Source organism: Dromaius novaehollandiae, chromosome 2 (assembly GCF_036370855.1).
Source record: "Dromaius novaehollandiae isolate bDroNov1 chromosome 2, bDroNov1.hap1, whole genome shotgun sequence".
Lineage (NCBI taxonomy): Eukaryota > Metazoa > Chordata > Aves > Casuariiformes > Dromaiidae > Dromaius > Dromaius novaehollandiae.
Window position 1 is genome coordinate 81519218 of NC_088099.1, and position 16411 is coordinate 81535628.

Here is a 16411-nt window from a genome sequence, read left to right on the forward strand (position 1 = left end):
AGCTCAAGACTTATCAATTGCCGAAATCCATCCACTAACCAATATGTTTATTTGTTCTTGCTGTCTAAGGCATAAACAATAAGTTGCATACTATTCACCAGTGAGATAACACAGCTATTGAAAGTTTTCCTTATATTTGGGCCATGTTTTCCTTTTCCTAATTAAAACCATTACTTCTAATTATATCTCCATGTGCTACCCTAAATAATTTCCCTCCTCCTTTACTGTTTCTTCAAGCATCTGTAAAGTCTTCTGTCCCTCCTTTCCCCCATTTGTCATTCATCCAAGGTTTTGTAGTCTTTCCATAAAAATCAACATGTTGAAAGTCTCCCGACTGCTTTTATTGCTTTTCCCTTATCTCCTTCCAATTTTTCAGCATGTTTCCAATATCTGAATGATCAGCAAGTGCTATATTCCAGGGACAGTTTCACAAGCATTCTGCCTAGGTGGAAGACCAGCAGTAGTGCCGCTAACATCTCTTCATAAGAATTATTCCCCACCAACCAGTGACAGCAGTAATATTAAGTAATTAGACAGCACAGTCCATGGATAAATAAATGAAAATGAAGTAGGCAGAAATATGTTATACTGAAATACAAACCTCTATTACCAAAAACATTTTGTTAAAAATCCCAGCTTAGTCACATTATTTATGACTAATAATAATCATAATAAAAAGGTTATTTAATGATTCTCTGTAAAGAGTTTATTGACTTCAATTTGTATTTGGATCTGTGCTCTCTCCTGTTTTACCTACAGAAATCAATACTTACAAACTCTGCTGCACAAACGATATCACGTGGAGAGAAAGAAAAGAACCAAAACCCAGTAAAATGAAAAATTTGTTAAAAGAAATAATCTTAAATTTTACAAGCACATATCCTACACTGTCACTCACAAACAGATTCAAAATGACAGCAAATCAACTAAACAGAGATGACCCCTTCCAAGAAAGATATGTCCAATATATTTTGGACATTTCATGGATGTTATGATCAACATGCTTTTCCTAAGTACATTGCTTATGTATTATAGTATTTTTTCCTCTGATTTAGTTCAGTCCTAACACAACTTTCCTGAAGTTTGAAAACAATGTAATTATAAAGCAAAGCTCTTTTTCTCCAAGAACATTAATATTCTGGAATACAAACACATCAACATACCAAGATTTCAGAAAAAGACTGTTTCCCTCTGGTTACCAATGTTTGCTTTGGGGCAGGAAGAAGGAGGGGAGGAATTGAGTTTACATTCTTTCAAATTTCTGGAGGAACATCAAGAGTTAAGGGGGAAAAAAAGAAAAGTTGCAGAGGGAAGTTTTCCCAATAAGTAAAACTCTGTGATGGCTGAAGTGGCTGTAAGCAGTGCTGTTTCTGATGTGTTGTAAAATTTAACTGCTCTTGGGCTTTTGTATTAAGAGAGAGATTTTCAATAACGCAAACATATACAGATATCGGGTTGCGAATGCCGGGAGGAGAGGAGTCTTTTCATTCTGTTGCTTAAACACCTCCGGCATTTTTGTTGGGGGCAAGTTTTTGGGTTTGCCTATCATTAAATTTCATATAGCAAAAAAACAAACAAACAAGCAAAAAAACCCCACCCACCATCAGCCATAGAAAAGCCTTTATAAATTAACATTTACAGTGTATTTAAGCTTAAGTTACCAAAAAATCTGCTGACATTTCCTCCAGCCAAAAATTTAACAAAACCACCAAATATACCAAGGACTACACTTAGCATTTCCGCTACAGTTATCACGGAAGCCAAATCATATGCCAGAAAACTCTCCTTCGAAACTGTCTGTATACTTGGCTATAAAGTTTTATCTTTGCACCTTCTCTAGGTGTACTGCAAACCAGGATATTCATGTCTGAGGACATTTCAAATTGTGCTATATATTTAAAATGCATGCATATTAAAAAAGCTGTAGTACATACATTCTGCTACCATGTACTAGCATGAGAAGCCTGCACAGCACATAAGGTGAAGGCATAAACCCGACTACATTCTGTTTCCACACTGCTCTTAGTCTCATTGTGTAAAACCAGAATACCCTTTTGTGCAGCACTAGATATTAACTGCAGACAAATCATTGCCTGTAAGAACTTCTGCCTGAGGAGTAACTTGAAAATTCAATCCACAATGGTTAAAAGGTTAAAACAGTCATACCACTACTCTCATTTTCCGAGAAAATTATTTTTTGTAAGATTTTGAGGGGCAGCACTACTGAAAGCGGGTTAAACATAAATACCCAAGATTACACCTATCATTTCATTTCACAGGAGAGCTCATGAGAGCCTTCCAGGGTAGAGCATTAGAACACAATGGTTACGCAAACAAAATCTTATACTTAAAACCTTTTTTTTTTTTTTTTGATATACAATAGTGGAAATGTACAAGGTAAACTGCAATCATAAACCTCTGCATGAGCAAGAAATAGTAGACAATTAAGGTTTCACCCACCTGGGATCTTTCTGAATGCTATCAATGGAAGGTGACCTAGCCAAGGTCCCTTCAGGTGGGATGGCTGGCCCAGATTTGCTGTATGGTGATTCAACAGAAGGACAATACTGCAGCTGTCGGTAGGGGTCTGCGTAATTGGAGGCCGGGCCTGCCGCATAGCTGGCCCTCTGGAAGGTCGCAGTTGCGTTCTGTGTGCCGTGTTGACTGCCTGTGCGCTGTAAGGGTACGGAGTCGACACCAGGGGAAGATGGGGCTACGACAGGAAAGTAGGGACAAAGTAAAAAATTGAGGACCTGTTCACAGAAATGGTTAACCAGGTCTAGGCAGAGGAAAAAAACACACACATATAAAACAGGGGTTCAAAAAGAATGAGAAAAAAAAAACAAACAAAGAACAACATTGTCATTTTCAAAACCACTGAAGTAAGTAACTGTCAAGTGAATTTCTAAATGACATGCCACCTCTGCCCTAGAAGACCTTTACAACAGTCAAACAGACCGTGCAGCAGTGCTTTTCACTTGGGGTTTTAATTGCGTTACCCTGAAATAAAAGAAATGCCGAAACACACGGCACTAGTCAAATTCTCATTTCCAACCACCAACAAGTGAGACTTGTGCAGTCCTTACACAGGTGGAAGAAGTCAGTAGCACCTGTAGAAGGAGTGCGTAACCAGGCCCCAGCGTCCAAACTGAGACTGACGGCTCTATGGCAGAAGAAAGAGACAGCCAGGCCTGGTCATCCCAAATTTATAGTCCTGGTATCTGCAAAATACGGAAGAACAGACACCTGCTACTGAAACAGTTGCTGAGCATGCTTTGTTAACCATTTTTCTTCGTATTTCACCATAAAGAAAATTTGCTGGACTGCTCCTGCTAACCGATTCTGAAAAAGAACGTGAACACAAGGCAATCACACAGATGTCTCCATCCATGCCAGCAACGCTTGGGTATTACAGTTCTCAAGATTATGGTATTAACAGTTTTGAGCAGCTTAACTAGCAGATTTAAACTGACTTAATGCTTTTGCAACTCCAAAATCTTATTAATCTGCTGTGTAGCCCATTACCTTTCTATTACACCACAGCACAGCAGAATCTAGTCTGCTTTATGATTTGTATTAAATATGCAATAATATTTAAGTCCAGATAACGGCAATTGGATTCACACTGTAATGGCTAGAGGACCAACACCTACACGATCTTTGGCCCGGAAATAAATACAAGTTAAATGCTGCCTCTGCTCAGAGGGAAGCTCTGACCACTTTGCATGGCAAACGAACTCATCAGGGATCCCACTTCCCCCACCCGAGCCAACAGGAACTCTTTCAGAAGCAGGAGTGGGTCTGCGTTCAGGATTATTATTAGCTGGCTCGAATTCATACCCAAAACTGCAGGCAAAACTGCACACTCAAGCAACAGCTTACCGTAATAAAAATTCCAATCCTTTCTCATTAACATACACATTTACCTTCCAGAAAAGTAATTATTTTTAATATATTATCGGTGCATGAAAGGGGATTTTAAGCATTTTATATTGAAGTGTCAGAAAATGAAATACAGTCAGCTTAAAATAGAATTACAGCCATTTTGTCTGAGGTAATACTCACCCAAGTTAAAACACCCTGAACATATTAAATTTGCATCAAATTCCTGCCTTATTTTCATTATGGCTCTGACATGTATCATGTTATCATAACAAGTATCACCTTATAATTTTGTTACAAAAATACACACAAATATAATAGGATTACTCTAATCTACATATACGGCAACATTTAATAAGTATTGGTTTTCTCTAACTGCTAGTATGGATTTGCCTAAGGAATAAGATACACACACAGATCTTGTCTTAAAACTGTACCAGTTAAAATGCAATAACACTGTTAGAATACTGAGACATCCCATTCACAAACCATACTAAATCCAGTATTAGGAAGACACAAGAAAACACATCGCATTTTAACAGGAAATACACATAATTCAGAAAAAAAAATGGTGCTTTATGAGAAAAATAAATAAAACACAAGTTAGACAAAATACTGGAAATATTTTCAAGTGGAAAAAGTAAAAACAGAAGTGTACACCGAAATAGCGTACTGTTAATTGCTGTCAATGGGCAGCATATGCTGCTAGCTTCTGATGCACCACTGGTACAGGGGAAATTGCAAAAAGCCCTATAACGCTAATATTGCTGAAAACAAGAATATGAAAATGGAGATTTTTTTGCAAAACATTCCAATGTATTGCCCTTGCTTTTCTTTGCAAGGTAGTCCTATAAAGATGGTGTTTGTCTTTAAATTCTTTGAAAAACTTTTCTTTCCATTCTCTACTTTGTCTTGTTATCAAAATAGGTATTTATATGAACTGAAACTAGCTGTCACCCTAACACCTACATGCTTTTTGAGTCACTCTGATTCATTTCTCAAATTATCTTCCTAACAGACTGTTACTTCCTTTTGGATTTTATCACGATGAACACAGTACTGCCAGGGTTAGAGTACGGAACAACGAGACAAATGCATCACTTCTTTAAACATTCACAAATAACTTTATGTTTGTTCAGCATGAGCCAGCTTACCATACAAAGACTTAATATGTTCTTCCTAAGAAATTTTGCCAAAGATACTAAAAAGCCCCTGTTAACTACAGTGACCTGATGGATCAGGATTGAAGACCTGATGTATGCCCTGATTATGGCTCTCTTGGTGGCAGAAACTGCATGCAGAAAAGCCAACCTATATAATTTTCTATGGCTTTTGCATAGTATCAGCAAAGATAAAGCAAATTTTATATTAACATTGAAAATTTAGGTGCATCTCTAAATGCTCATTCAGGTCACAAATTCACTTTTAGGTTTTGTATCTTATTTTCAAATAGATGACTTCTATAGAGGAAACAAACAAAATCCAAAAGCAAAATCATGGTCATTGGTGTAGACAGGGATACTACAGCACCACATCTAGACATCTCAGGGAGACCAAATTCACATAAGAACTGCTAAGACGTTCAGACTTCCTAAAAGTCAGAGAGAATTTTGTCCAGTTAACATATGTTAAGATCAGACCATCAGAAAAGATTAACTCATTTATGAGACTTATTTTGCTGTACCTTCTTGTGGAAAATGACTTGGCTGATATTACTGTTTGCGTTGTGGATAATACCTTTTCCTCCTCTTATTCTATACTAAACATTCAATGCCTATGTTGACCTTCTCTTCACACCTGTAATTTGTAATACAGATTTTGTAATTTTTTTTCTTTGCACTGATTTGCACAAGCAAAATTCTTATTCTCATGTGAAAGTTGAAGATCTTTTGAAAAACTGGGTACCAGTAAAATATCCCTTCATTTCAAGATATGTCCATCATCCCTCCATGAGTTCATAAAAGATATGGATGTAGAGTATTGAGAGTCATTCTGCTGGTAGCAAACGTGTAAGAAAATTTATAAACCTGATACTTTTCCCATCTAATATGCTGCAAAAATAACGCAGTCCATTCTCTGCCTATTAGAAAACAGAATTCATAAAAGTTTGGGGGAATACAAACACTTTTTCCTCCCTAAATATTAACTGAGCATTTTAGAGCATGCAACAGCTTTTTGGCAATAGAAGATGTATTAAAAATATTAGATTACAATCAAGCTAGGAGCAAATCAGCAATCCAAAGTAGCAAGTAACAGCAGTCAATTTTAACACTGTTAAAGCTGTATGATAATACATATATAATAAGAAGTTACCTAGCAGTTAAAACAAAGAATCACTTTTCCACATGGGAAACATAGGATTTTAGAGAAATGTATGGCTGGGGAACCACAAAAATATTTACTAAAAGAGAAAACATTAGTATAGCTGATATTAACAACATCCTCTAAAGGCAGGGGTTAGGATTTTACCAAAGCACTATCATGTTCTGTTAGAAGTACACATGCATAAGGAATTTTCATACTTCAAACAGGTAAACTAAGAGAAGAGCAAAAAAGCACTGAAGGATTTCAAAATACAACGCTCCAAATTATGTTAGATTTAAGATACTCAAGACCTTGGGCAAATATCAACATCACAGAAGTTCTCTGTAGCTAGGGAACTTGGCTACACAATTTCTTGTAGCCAGAACAAGAACAACACAGCCCAAACTCCTGCAATTTTCTACTCCTCCTGTTTTCCGTTCTCTTCTTCCTCACTTCTCCCCACTCTTTATTTTGTCCTATTTAAATCTTGCAATCAAACACTTTAGTTTCTAAATCCTGTATTTATTCTCATCCCTTAAACTCTGAGGCTTTAGATTCTTTCTGTTCAAGAGGAAGGAAATATCCTGGTGGCAATAACCGGCTAGATCTTCTCACTTCTGCCATTCCTCCCCCATTCTAATATAGTTCTCTTATTCCTAAAAAAAAAGTTAAAAACAATAAAACAAGGAAAAACTTTATCACTTTAGACAAACAAGTCTTTCTAAAAATGTGCAGTTACCAATATAACCATTTGTCAGTCAGTTACATTTGCTCTAAATGAACCTTTAAATACCTTTAATGGTGATCTATAGCAGTTACAACACATGAACTTTAGCACCAGTCGCCTGAAGTCATCTATTAATTGTATCATTGCCTTTCCTTTAGAACGCAGTTTTGCTTTCTCATCATCTAAAACAAGCTCAGAGTCCAGCACTGTGCCTAATTCAGTTTTATTAGAGACAAGCCATCAAGTTCTGAGTATGCAGTGTGATCCATAAAGACAAAGTATATTACTTCTGCTTGTGACATTACGGTACCTGACACCTTTCACTTAGGTTCTCTCCCACAGTATAGGAGGAGACTTTTTCTACAGAGTACTTAAAAGGCTTTTGTTGCGGTGTCCATGTCTAGGCAATGGTTTTACCTCCTTCCCTCATCTGAGGGGCAAATCTATACATACAACTAAAGAAAATCTGGCCAAAGACCTTGTTCCACACTGTGTGCAAGAGACAATTGCTCCCATTGCTCTTTTGTTAAATGTTTAGAAAGCAATAGCCTTTGGCCAGCACTGGCAACCTGATTCATACTGCAGCTCAGTACCATGTTCCCTCTGTAACGAGAACTGTGAGCTTTATCTATGATTATAATACATAAGCATGCAACTACCTTTCCCTGCTAGCCCTCTCTTGCACAAAACTGCTTTTATTCGGTTTTAATAACCTTTTAATTTTTCTTGATTATGAAGAAAGTCTCTTTGCACAATCAGATGAGCAAACCAGACATTCCCTGAGTAGCTCAAACAAAATTTTAAAGCATGTTTTTTTTTTAATTCAAAAACATCATCACATTCTCTTTGGCTTATGCTGAAATCTGTGCTATTCACTAAAATACTCCCACAGAATAATGACTTATTATATCCTATATCCTCATTACTGCTTACATTGAGCAGAAATTCCTTGACCAAACTGGATTCAGTAAAAGGTGTACCCACTTTCTCAGCTAGGCTGCTTTTCCAGCTGGTGCAGAGCTAAGCTTTCTTCACCAGTACCTAGAATTTCAGTCTTACTAACTGATACAGGCATATCATTTCTTAAGAGGTCACTCTTAAAGTGGTGCTTAAAAACTCTTGTCATTATCAAAGGCAATAATGAACACTGAGACTTGTGAATAATAACTTAATTAAGCACACAGTATATCTAAATTTGTAAGACAGCCACTGCTCAACCACATCTGTTTCTTCAGTATTTCAATGACTTTTGGGCATAAAAGATTTCACACAGCTTAGTCTCAGGTTGCTCAGTATGTTCTTGCATCTTGGTTTTAAACAAATATTACAATTTTATGAAGCTTAAACTCAGGACTGATGGACCTGACCTCTTCAAAAGGTGCAACTTCAAGCGTAGTAAGGACAAAGACTCTCCACTTGCCTGGGCTTTGAGGGAGGCCTTCTTGTACCTCTTTCTCATAATGAACATACCAAAACTCCAACTACGGCTTTGAAACTTAAAAGCTACCTTACCTTAGAACAAACTACAAGAAGAGAACTTTTAGAATGGAGAAAACTTTCAGTGAGACAGAAGAATCTGTAAGTGTATCTTCCCCTTGCACCCTCACTGGACAAGCTCTTTTCCTCCATCCAGCCATTCAGCTCTCAATGCATCTCAATGCACCAGCCTTGCAGGGTTTCCAGGATTGCAACAGACTCCATATAATCAACCAGAAAAGTCTTTTTTCTTTCTATTTCCTTCATGCCTTCTCCATCTCTCAGGGATTTCTAGTCCTGCTTCAAAGACTCTGCTCTCCATATTTTCCCTAATTCTCTCTGCCAGCTCTACATTCTCCAGCTGCTCACATTCAGCCTGTCCCAGGGAAGATACAATCATTTTCCCTCCAGTGAGCTTCAACACGTTCAACTCAGTGCCTTCAACAGCCAGGGCAAGGCAAGCGAGCAGCCAATCTTTCTGCTGTACCAGGTTTGTCCTTTTAAGGGAACATAGCACATACTACAGAGGGAGTGCAAATAAGCAAGAGAAATAGATTCTAAACAGCATGGTGAACAGCAAAAAATACCTAGGATAGAAATAGAAGAAAAATACAGCATGGTATCTAGTATTTCCTCAGGCCCTGGTTACATCTGGCTGTCACACCTAGCTGCAATTAGCGTGTCCACATACTGTTGCAAGTTTTTATCCAACAATAGTTTTTATTATCAGATGCTTCCACAACATGGTAAAAAAATAAGTCTTTTTTTTTTTTTTAACCAAAGTAATATGTATGACTCTTCCAGATGATATTACAAGAGATTCAGGCTGTTCATATTTTTTTTATCCCATCTCCAAAACCAGAGGTAGTTGTTTAACCACCACGATATTAGTTCTATTAGAAATATTCAGTACATGACTGGATTAGTTAAGAGGTCCATCCCCATCACTGGCAGCTGAAAAGTACTAAACCTAATGTAATGTATTAGATCATAAATCTACTCACAGCAATTGCATGTCGCAGTAATTAATTATTATCTGTTTGCTATTTTGATTCTTTCACAGTCTTAAAATCATTTCCTGACCATCACTGTAGTTACATGCCACTGTTTCATGGAAGAACAACTCATTGCTTCATAAGACCCAAAGAAACATCACTTGTTCTCTGCATATCGTCATGTTTAATAACTCCTGTACCAATGCAGAAAATGATAACCTTCGAGCACTGAAAAACTGAAGTTGCTACTGTGCTGATGTATCCCTTCATTTCAATTTTCTAAGAGCACTCTTTAGATCTGACATTAATTGTTCCAGTAAGGCTGAATGTTCCTTTGCTTAGAAACTTATGTTCCTTTACTAATTCTTTCTTCATTACAAAAAAAAAAAAAAAAAAACATTGCTTCCTGGCTTTCTGAGCTATCCTGTTTTTACAAGACAACTGGTATCTGGCCACTCTGAAGGCACCCTTCTTCTGTATCATTACACTTCAATTCACATATTTTCATATTGTCTATGTCTTAGTTCCTCCTTCAGGCTTATCTTCTCTTTGAAATACATACCTTTTTCCTTTTATTCAACAGTTCCATAATTTGCTTAATAACCAGTTTAGACTTGCCATTTCTTTGCTAGTAATTATTTTATTTAAGGGTTCAAATATGTGATTAGCTGGTATCAATCCAAAATCATCTATTTTCATTAAGGTTAGCAATAGAAATAAATATATATCTTACGAATAGAGACATCTATAAAGATTTTTGTACCTCAAAAGCAAATTTTAATGAAAAAATAAGTAGAGGAACAGCAGTGCTGACAAAGTTTCTATCATAGGGATTTGCATTTCAGTTTAATAGATACGGCATCTAAGATGAATGACCTCTGACCAAAGTTTATTCACAACTGTCTCTGATGTGACTCCACTGAGACCAATAAAGTGCATACTTGAGGGCAGTCTTTTCCTCGACCAAGCCTGTTATAAAGCTTCACTACGGCGCTCAGCATCACACCACCACACCCACAACCTTTGCAATATCTGCCCTTCCATCCAATTGTACATGGCCAACAGGTTCAAAGTTACTGGGCAGCCATCACAATAACACAAGCTCTACCTCAACAGCATCATTTTGAGATCCTTGTAGTTTTCTGATAGGATTCCCAGGTTTCATGCCGATATTGGAATTCCCCAACCAGGTACGTATTTTCAGTGATTTCAAACTCCCAACTCCCCACCTCAGGAGAACAGTAACATTCTTCCTTCTTTAGAATCAAAACAAGTCAGGACACATACTAGGTTTTTCAATATACAATTTTTTTTCCTAGCTGCCTTCAGAAACTGACTGCATTATAAGTCTTCGAGTTCTTAAGCCTCACTGATTTATGCAACTTGCATTCTCAGACAGCTTCTAGCATGTTTCAGCAATGCTTTTTTGTTCAAAAGCCCTGCTGCGTCCACATAATGTGATAATCAGATGACAACTTTGGCTGCTAAAGGTATTCTGCCAAGATCTTTTCTCAGATCCTCTCCTGTCACTCTGACTTGCATCCTCAAATTTGGGGAGAAAATGCAGTTTAACTGACTCGTTACATGAACACTTAAAGAGAGAAAGTGGCGATTTCCAAAGCCCTTAACAGCAACTGCCCTGTGAAAATGTGAGATATTCAAATTCATGATGTTAATTTGCTCTGTGGAGATAAAACTCAATTCTGAGCAATGGCATAACACAAGACATACACACTTGAGCCCTCTCTGTAGTACTACATGGTTTCATCTTGTGCACTTTGGACATGATGACCATAACCATTATAAAACTTCATCAAAGCAAAACTACACAGCTCTACTGAACATAGACAAGCCTACTGCAACTAAATTTCTGTTTCCACTCCAAATTAACCTTCTCCTAAAATCTCTCAGTTAAAAGTTTCCCTTCCAGCTGGCCAAAACAAAACCGTACACACTGAACAAAGTCATAACTATTATTATTCAAAAAAGTAAAAATATTATGAGAATATAACAGCCCAACAGCCTACACTGCATCACGCTACAGCCATCAAATACAATGTGCATATAAACTACATTTATTCTCCTCCAGATTTTGAGCTTCTCCCAGTTTAGTACACTATAATCCTAAGTCATAAAACGTTTATAAGTTGGTATGCTTTAGAACACCTTATTGAGCTTCAGGTATTTAAATTAACGGTTTCCTTCTAGAGTAGAGAGTTATTTTACTACTAAGTTAACTATATTTACATTCCAGTGTCAGAGTGTGTGGTATGTACACCTTAGATATATAACATAAATTCTGTAAGTGACAGTTTAAAAGTTGCTAGACCCATTATAATAAACACCAACATCTCTGAATCCTTTCTCTGCTTGCAAAAAAATCCAACCCTACATGCAAGCTACTGAATTATGATATGCTAAATGAAGAAAGCTACCTGGAGAAGCAGTCAGTCTCATGTAGTAGAGGTTACAGCTTTAGTTGAAAAAAAAATTATAATGAGCTGGTGATTTTTAAGAGTGCTTTTAAACATAATACTATTGAAAGCATGATCCTTTAACAGAAGCATTAGCCCTCTTGAAGACCCTACTGGGTGGTTACCTCAGGCACAGCATTGTGTTTTTATTCATCAAAGATTTACAAGAAGCAGATTTAAGAGAAGTCTTTGAACTGTTTCTTATTTCTTGAACGACGATCTCGTATTCCTATGCAACACTTCAGTAAATAAAAGAGAATGGACATAGTCCTGCATCAAGGAAGTCTAACGTGACCAGACTTTCAGCTACCTGAGACTACACAGATACAGTAAACAGATGATAAACACAGACATTTTCTGGCACAAAGCAGCCACAATATTTTCTCAATAATGGCAGATGAGATTTACAGGATATTTACTTCCCAGAGTTTCAAAGTCATGGCCAAGATCGCAGTTCTACTTCAATACGCAGCAGTGAGTTAAGGAACATCAGAGATGCACTCAGACAGGCTCTAAATCATATATTTTAAAAAAGGGAGTAGAAGAATCAGGAAATATGTAGGGCAAATCACACACCTCTGGAAGTATCATGTTTATGGGACAGAGGAAGGAGGCAGTGGAGACTGACAATTTTAATGGGTTTCTAATCTGAGAAACACTGAAGTCTGGACTGTCTTCAGGTAGACACGATTCTTCTAAGGAACTTAAGATGTTCATAGCTTTAAAGTATCAAGTCATGTTTTTTTTGAAAAAAGCTTCTCCACTGTAAGAGGGAATATTGCTAGCAGTTTACAGAGAAGGTTCTGCAGAGTTTTCATATCCTACCACTTCCCTCCATCTCCCACTGCTCTTGCCCACAGCTTTACATTGACCAGTGGATAGCACCGGAGTTGAAAGCTATCTTTCATTATCCTCCCAAAATTTTAAATGGGAATGAAAAATCCACATCCTTTCTCAGAGAAGATACCTACACAGTGTATCTGGATGAAGAACATCATGAATGCTAAACAGTTATTTCAGTGTGACCTTGACCAGACAGATTTTTGAAAGCTGCATCTCTTTCATATCATGGAACAATAAAGAAGGGAGAGCATCTATAACAGCCATAAAATAATTTTCGTATTTTTTCTTTAAACATTACCAGGTCAAATTCTGACCCAGACGCATCACCTCAGCTGCTTTTTGTATATTTTAGCTCCATTTCTCTGTGCACAGGATTTGTCAGCTACTGTTTTGTTACAGTCTCATTTATTCAGTTGAGAGTCAGGATGTTTCCTCCAGCCCTGTAGGACTACAGTTACATTAGTCAATACCAGTTTAAGAATGAAACCAACCCTCTAAGATTTATTTATTTATATGTACAAGAACATAACACAGACAATGCTATAGCAGAAACCCAGGATCTGTCAAATGAAATGAGTTGATGACTTTCCATTGCTTTGAGATGATTTGTTATTCACTCTACAGATCACTAAGGCATTTTGTGCTCAATTTACTTCGGATTGAGGATCTGTTCCCTGCTTGTTTCCTATAACCGTCTCTCCCAAAGCAACGTTATCAAGTGGATGGCAGTTAGGAATATAGTTCTATCATCCCAGCATTACCAAACTAATTGAGATGCAGAGGTAGAAATAACTTTTCTTTTTAATGTCCTTGAAAACATTAAGTCCTATAGCCAAAACTCCACGCCATGTGATTTACCAGCACAATTCTCAATTAATCTGCAGTTGTGGCATCACAGTATGCCACTACAGATCGTATCAACCAAACCAAACCAAACCAAACCAACAAACAAACAAACAAAAAAAAAAAGAAGAGAGAGGGAAACAAAATGAAAACAACACAACCTAAGCAGCAAGGAGTGATATTCAGCATTTATAACCCAGCTATTGCACTTTAGGACCGAACAGAACCTAAATAAAGATTTGAGAAGCAATGCAACAGACAAAGAGTTTAATGCAAATAGGGTAGGTCAAAGCTGATATTTCTATCACTCTTACTTTTTGTTTAAAGTGACAATTTGAAAACCCAAATAAAGAAAAACATATTTGAAACTAAGTTCTCCTTTTGGTTTCCAAATCAGATATTTGTAGCACAGGAGTTAACTTGTGAAAGGTAGTTTTTCACTCATAGCTAGATGCTGTTCTGGCAGCGGATTAAGTAAAAACTATACCAACTTACTCAAAATGATTGCTCATTGTAAGAATTTGAGGATGCATTTAATCACCTAAAAGAAAAAAAAAAATCTTTTCCCTATTAACTCCTTTTAAATTCCTTTTCTGCATTAAGCCTGAAGTCTGTAGAACTATCAGTGGCGGTTAACTAAATTCCAAATCCACTTCTATGCTGAGAAGTAACTCTTACTCAGAAAAACTGAGACAGCAGTGGGATAACTTTGGGATACAAATTGCTCTGTGAAACCTGTCTTTGGTGATGGGCAAGACCAAAATTCTGGGTTTGATTCTAAGAGCTGAGGTAAGATACATTTGCTGGCCTTGCAGCTGCAGAAATACCTGCTGTGAACCAAGATCACTATATGGAACTCGCCAAGACAACCAAATTGGAATCCCACATGGTCATTTTTACATAGTTCAATTTTAACAGAAGAATTCTGTGTTAACTTTCTAAATTTTTTTTCAATACATTTGGGTTTTATACAATCTCACTGGTTTGAAATGGTTAAAGATAACAACTTAGATAACAAAGGGCTACTTGGTATAAGGTACTGTAAATGACTATCAAAAAGGTATCTCTCAAAGCAAAGTTTAAAAACTTTCTCATATCCTAGTATCATTTGAATACTGTTATTAGCTACTTCAAATGCAATAAAAATGAAAAAGATTAAACAAATATGAATTAAAATGGTTAAAGGAATAATTTATCTCTAAAAGCAGACACAGAAAAACACTGCCAATTTGCAATGTCACAGGATTACAATAAAGCAGGCTTACTTATCCTCCAAAGAATAATAAATCACCCTATTTTACAGGATAAAGATGTCTAACTGTCTTTATATGAGCACACTTCCAAATACATACAAAAAAAAAAACCACTTCGTAATCTTAAAAACTCTTCACCTTGAAATAATGATGATTTCTAAAAACATCAAATACTTTATTACCTATGAAAAGAAATATTTACAGTCTTGTCAAAATGATGCACTCCGGATCAAGTGGTGTGTCCTTTGTGAGCCCTGTGCGCCTTTTGCAAGGCACAACAAAAGAGATAAAAGACATGATTATATCTTGAGAATCAGACACGAAAAAGTTGAACATGTAAATTGAACCAGCACCAAAAACACAGAGCAGAGCAGACCAGACACACTTGGATTCTGGAAGCGGCATCAAGTACTCCATTTAATGTACTTTGACCTCGCTGTAAAGTTCTCAACTGACAAAGTTTGACTTGCATCAATTCAGCAGTTACAGTTGCCACAGACTGCCATCTCTCAAGGTGATAAAACAGTCTTCTGTCGGCAGAGAAGCTCTCCTTCCCAGAGCAAGCAAAGATCTCTGACACCACAGCGCCAGCAGTAGAAAAAATGCAGGGCAGAAGCAAGGAGCTATCAACCGCAGCAGCTTTCCAGCACCAGTTCCACAATGTTGTCAGGTCAACAGAGAGAAGTTTAAATGGACTGGAAGCACAGCTCCATTTCTTACGGAAAGAGGACCTCTAGCCTGTGCAGCCGAGCAGCACGGGAACATGGCACTGCAAAAAGGTCGTGCACAGACGCCTCGTGCTTCTGAGGCAGTAGGAGAACAGAAGAGCTAGGATTGAGCACTGCCCTGCTTCACTTGAGCAACACAAACCAGGAAAGAGAGGGGAGGATCAGAGCCACGTGTGTGCCCCCAAGCAACAAACCAATACAAAAAGCAGTAGAACCGATTTTGTAAGGCCAAACCGATTTTGTAAGGCTGTCTACGGCGGCAAAAAAAAAAAAAAAAAAAAAAAAGAGATTCAGGAGTTTCCCTTCTCCTGCCCTTTCTTCAGCTCCCACCCAGGGCCTTGACCTGGCACCACAGGTGCCTCAAAGCGAAACAAGGAGGCAGGAAAGAGAAACACCCTGGCCACGTCGCAAGAAAACAACTAACTCGGTGACAAGAAAAGAAACATCAGTTTTCTGGTAAATCTTCCCCTCAGACCTTGCTTAACCTCCAGGACAGCAAAAGTCATGGCCAATGGCAGCATGTATGAGGCAGCAAACACAGGCGTGACAGCCTTGAGCCTCTTCCCTCCGATGCCATGTCTAGTCTCTCCCCGGCACACATCCACAGAAAGGAACACGTCCGTAGAGCTAAGCTGCACTTTATTCGGAAAGGCCTCCAGGCTATCACAGAAGAAAGACTGTCATTTGAGAGTCAACACTATCCCTACCCCACAAAAACAAGATTTACGTGAGAAAGACAATGTTATAAATAACTAAGAGCAGTGTTTGACATGCATCATTCCTAGGTGCAGGTTCCTCTCATTCAGCCAGTGAAGGATGGAACAGCAAAAGGAAGGAAGGTGCAGAAGAGGAGGATAGCATCTTTCCAGAAACATAATAGTATTGC

The 16411-nt window shown here is 37.6% G+C and overlaps 1 protein-coding gene across 5 annotated transcripts in view; it reads right to left on the reverse strand.

Moving 5' to 3' along the window:
- CTNND2 (catenin delta 2) overlaps positions 1 to 16411 on the reverse strand; it is a 664005-nt gene that overhangs the window by 239193 nt on the left and 408401 nt on the right. For all 5 annotated transcript variants that reach the window (XM_064506857.1, XM_064506859.1, XM_064506856.1 and 2 more), the window contains one exon: positions 2461 to 2713. In XM_064506857.1, the coding sequence (XP_064362927.1) occupies positions 2461 to 2713 (253 nt within the window). The remainder of the gene's footprint in view (positions 1 to 2460; positions 2714 to 16411) is intronic.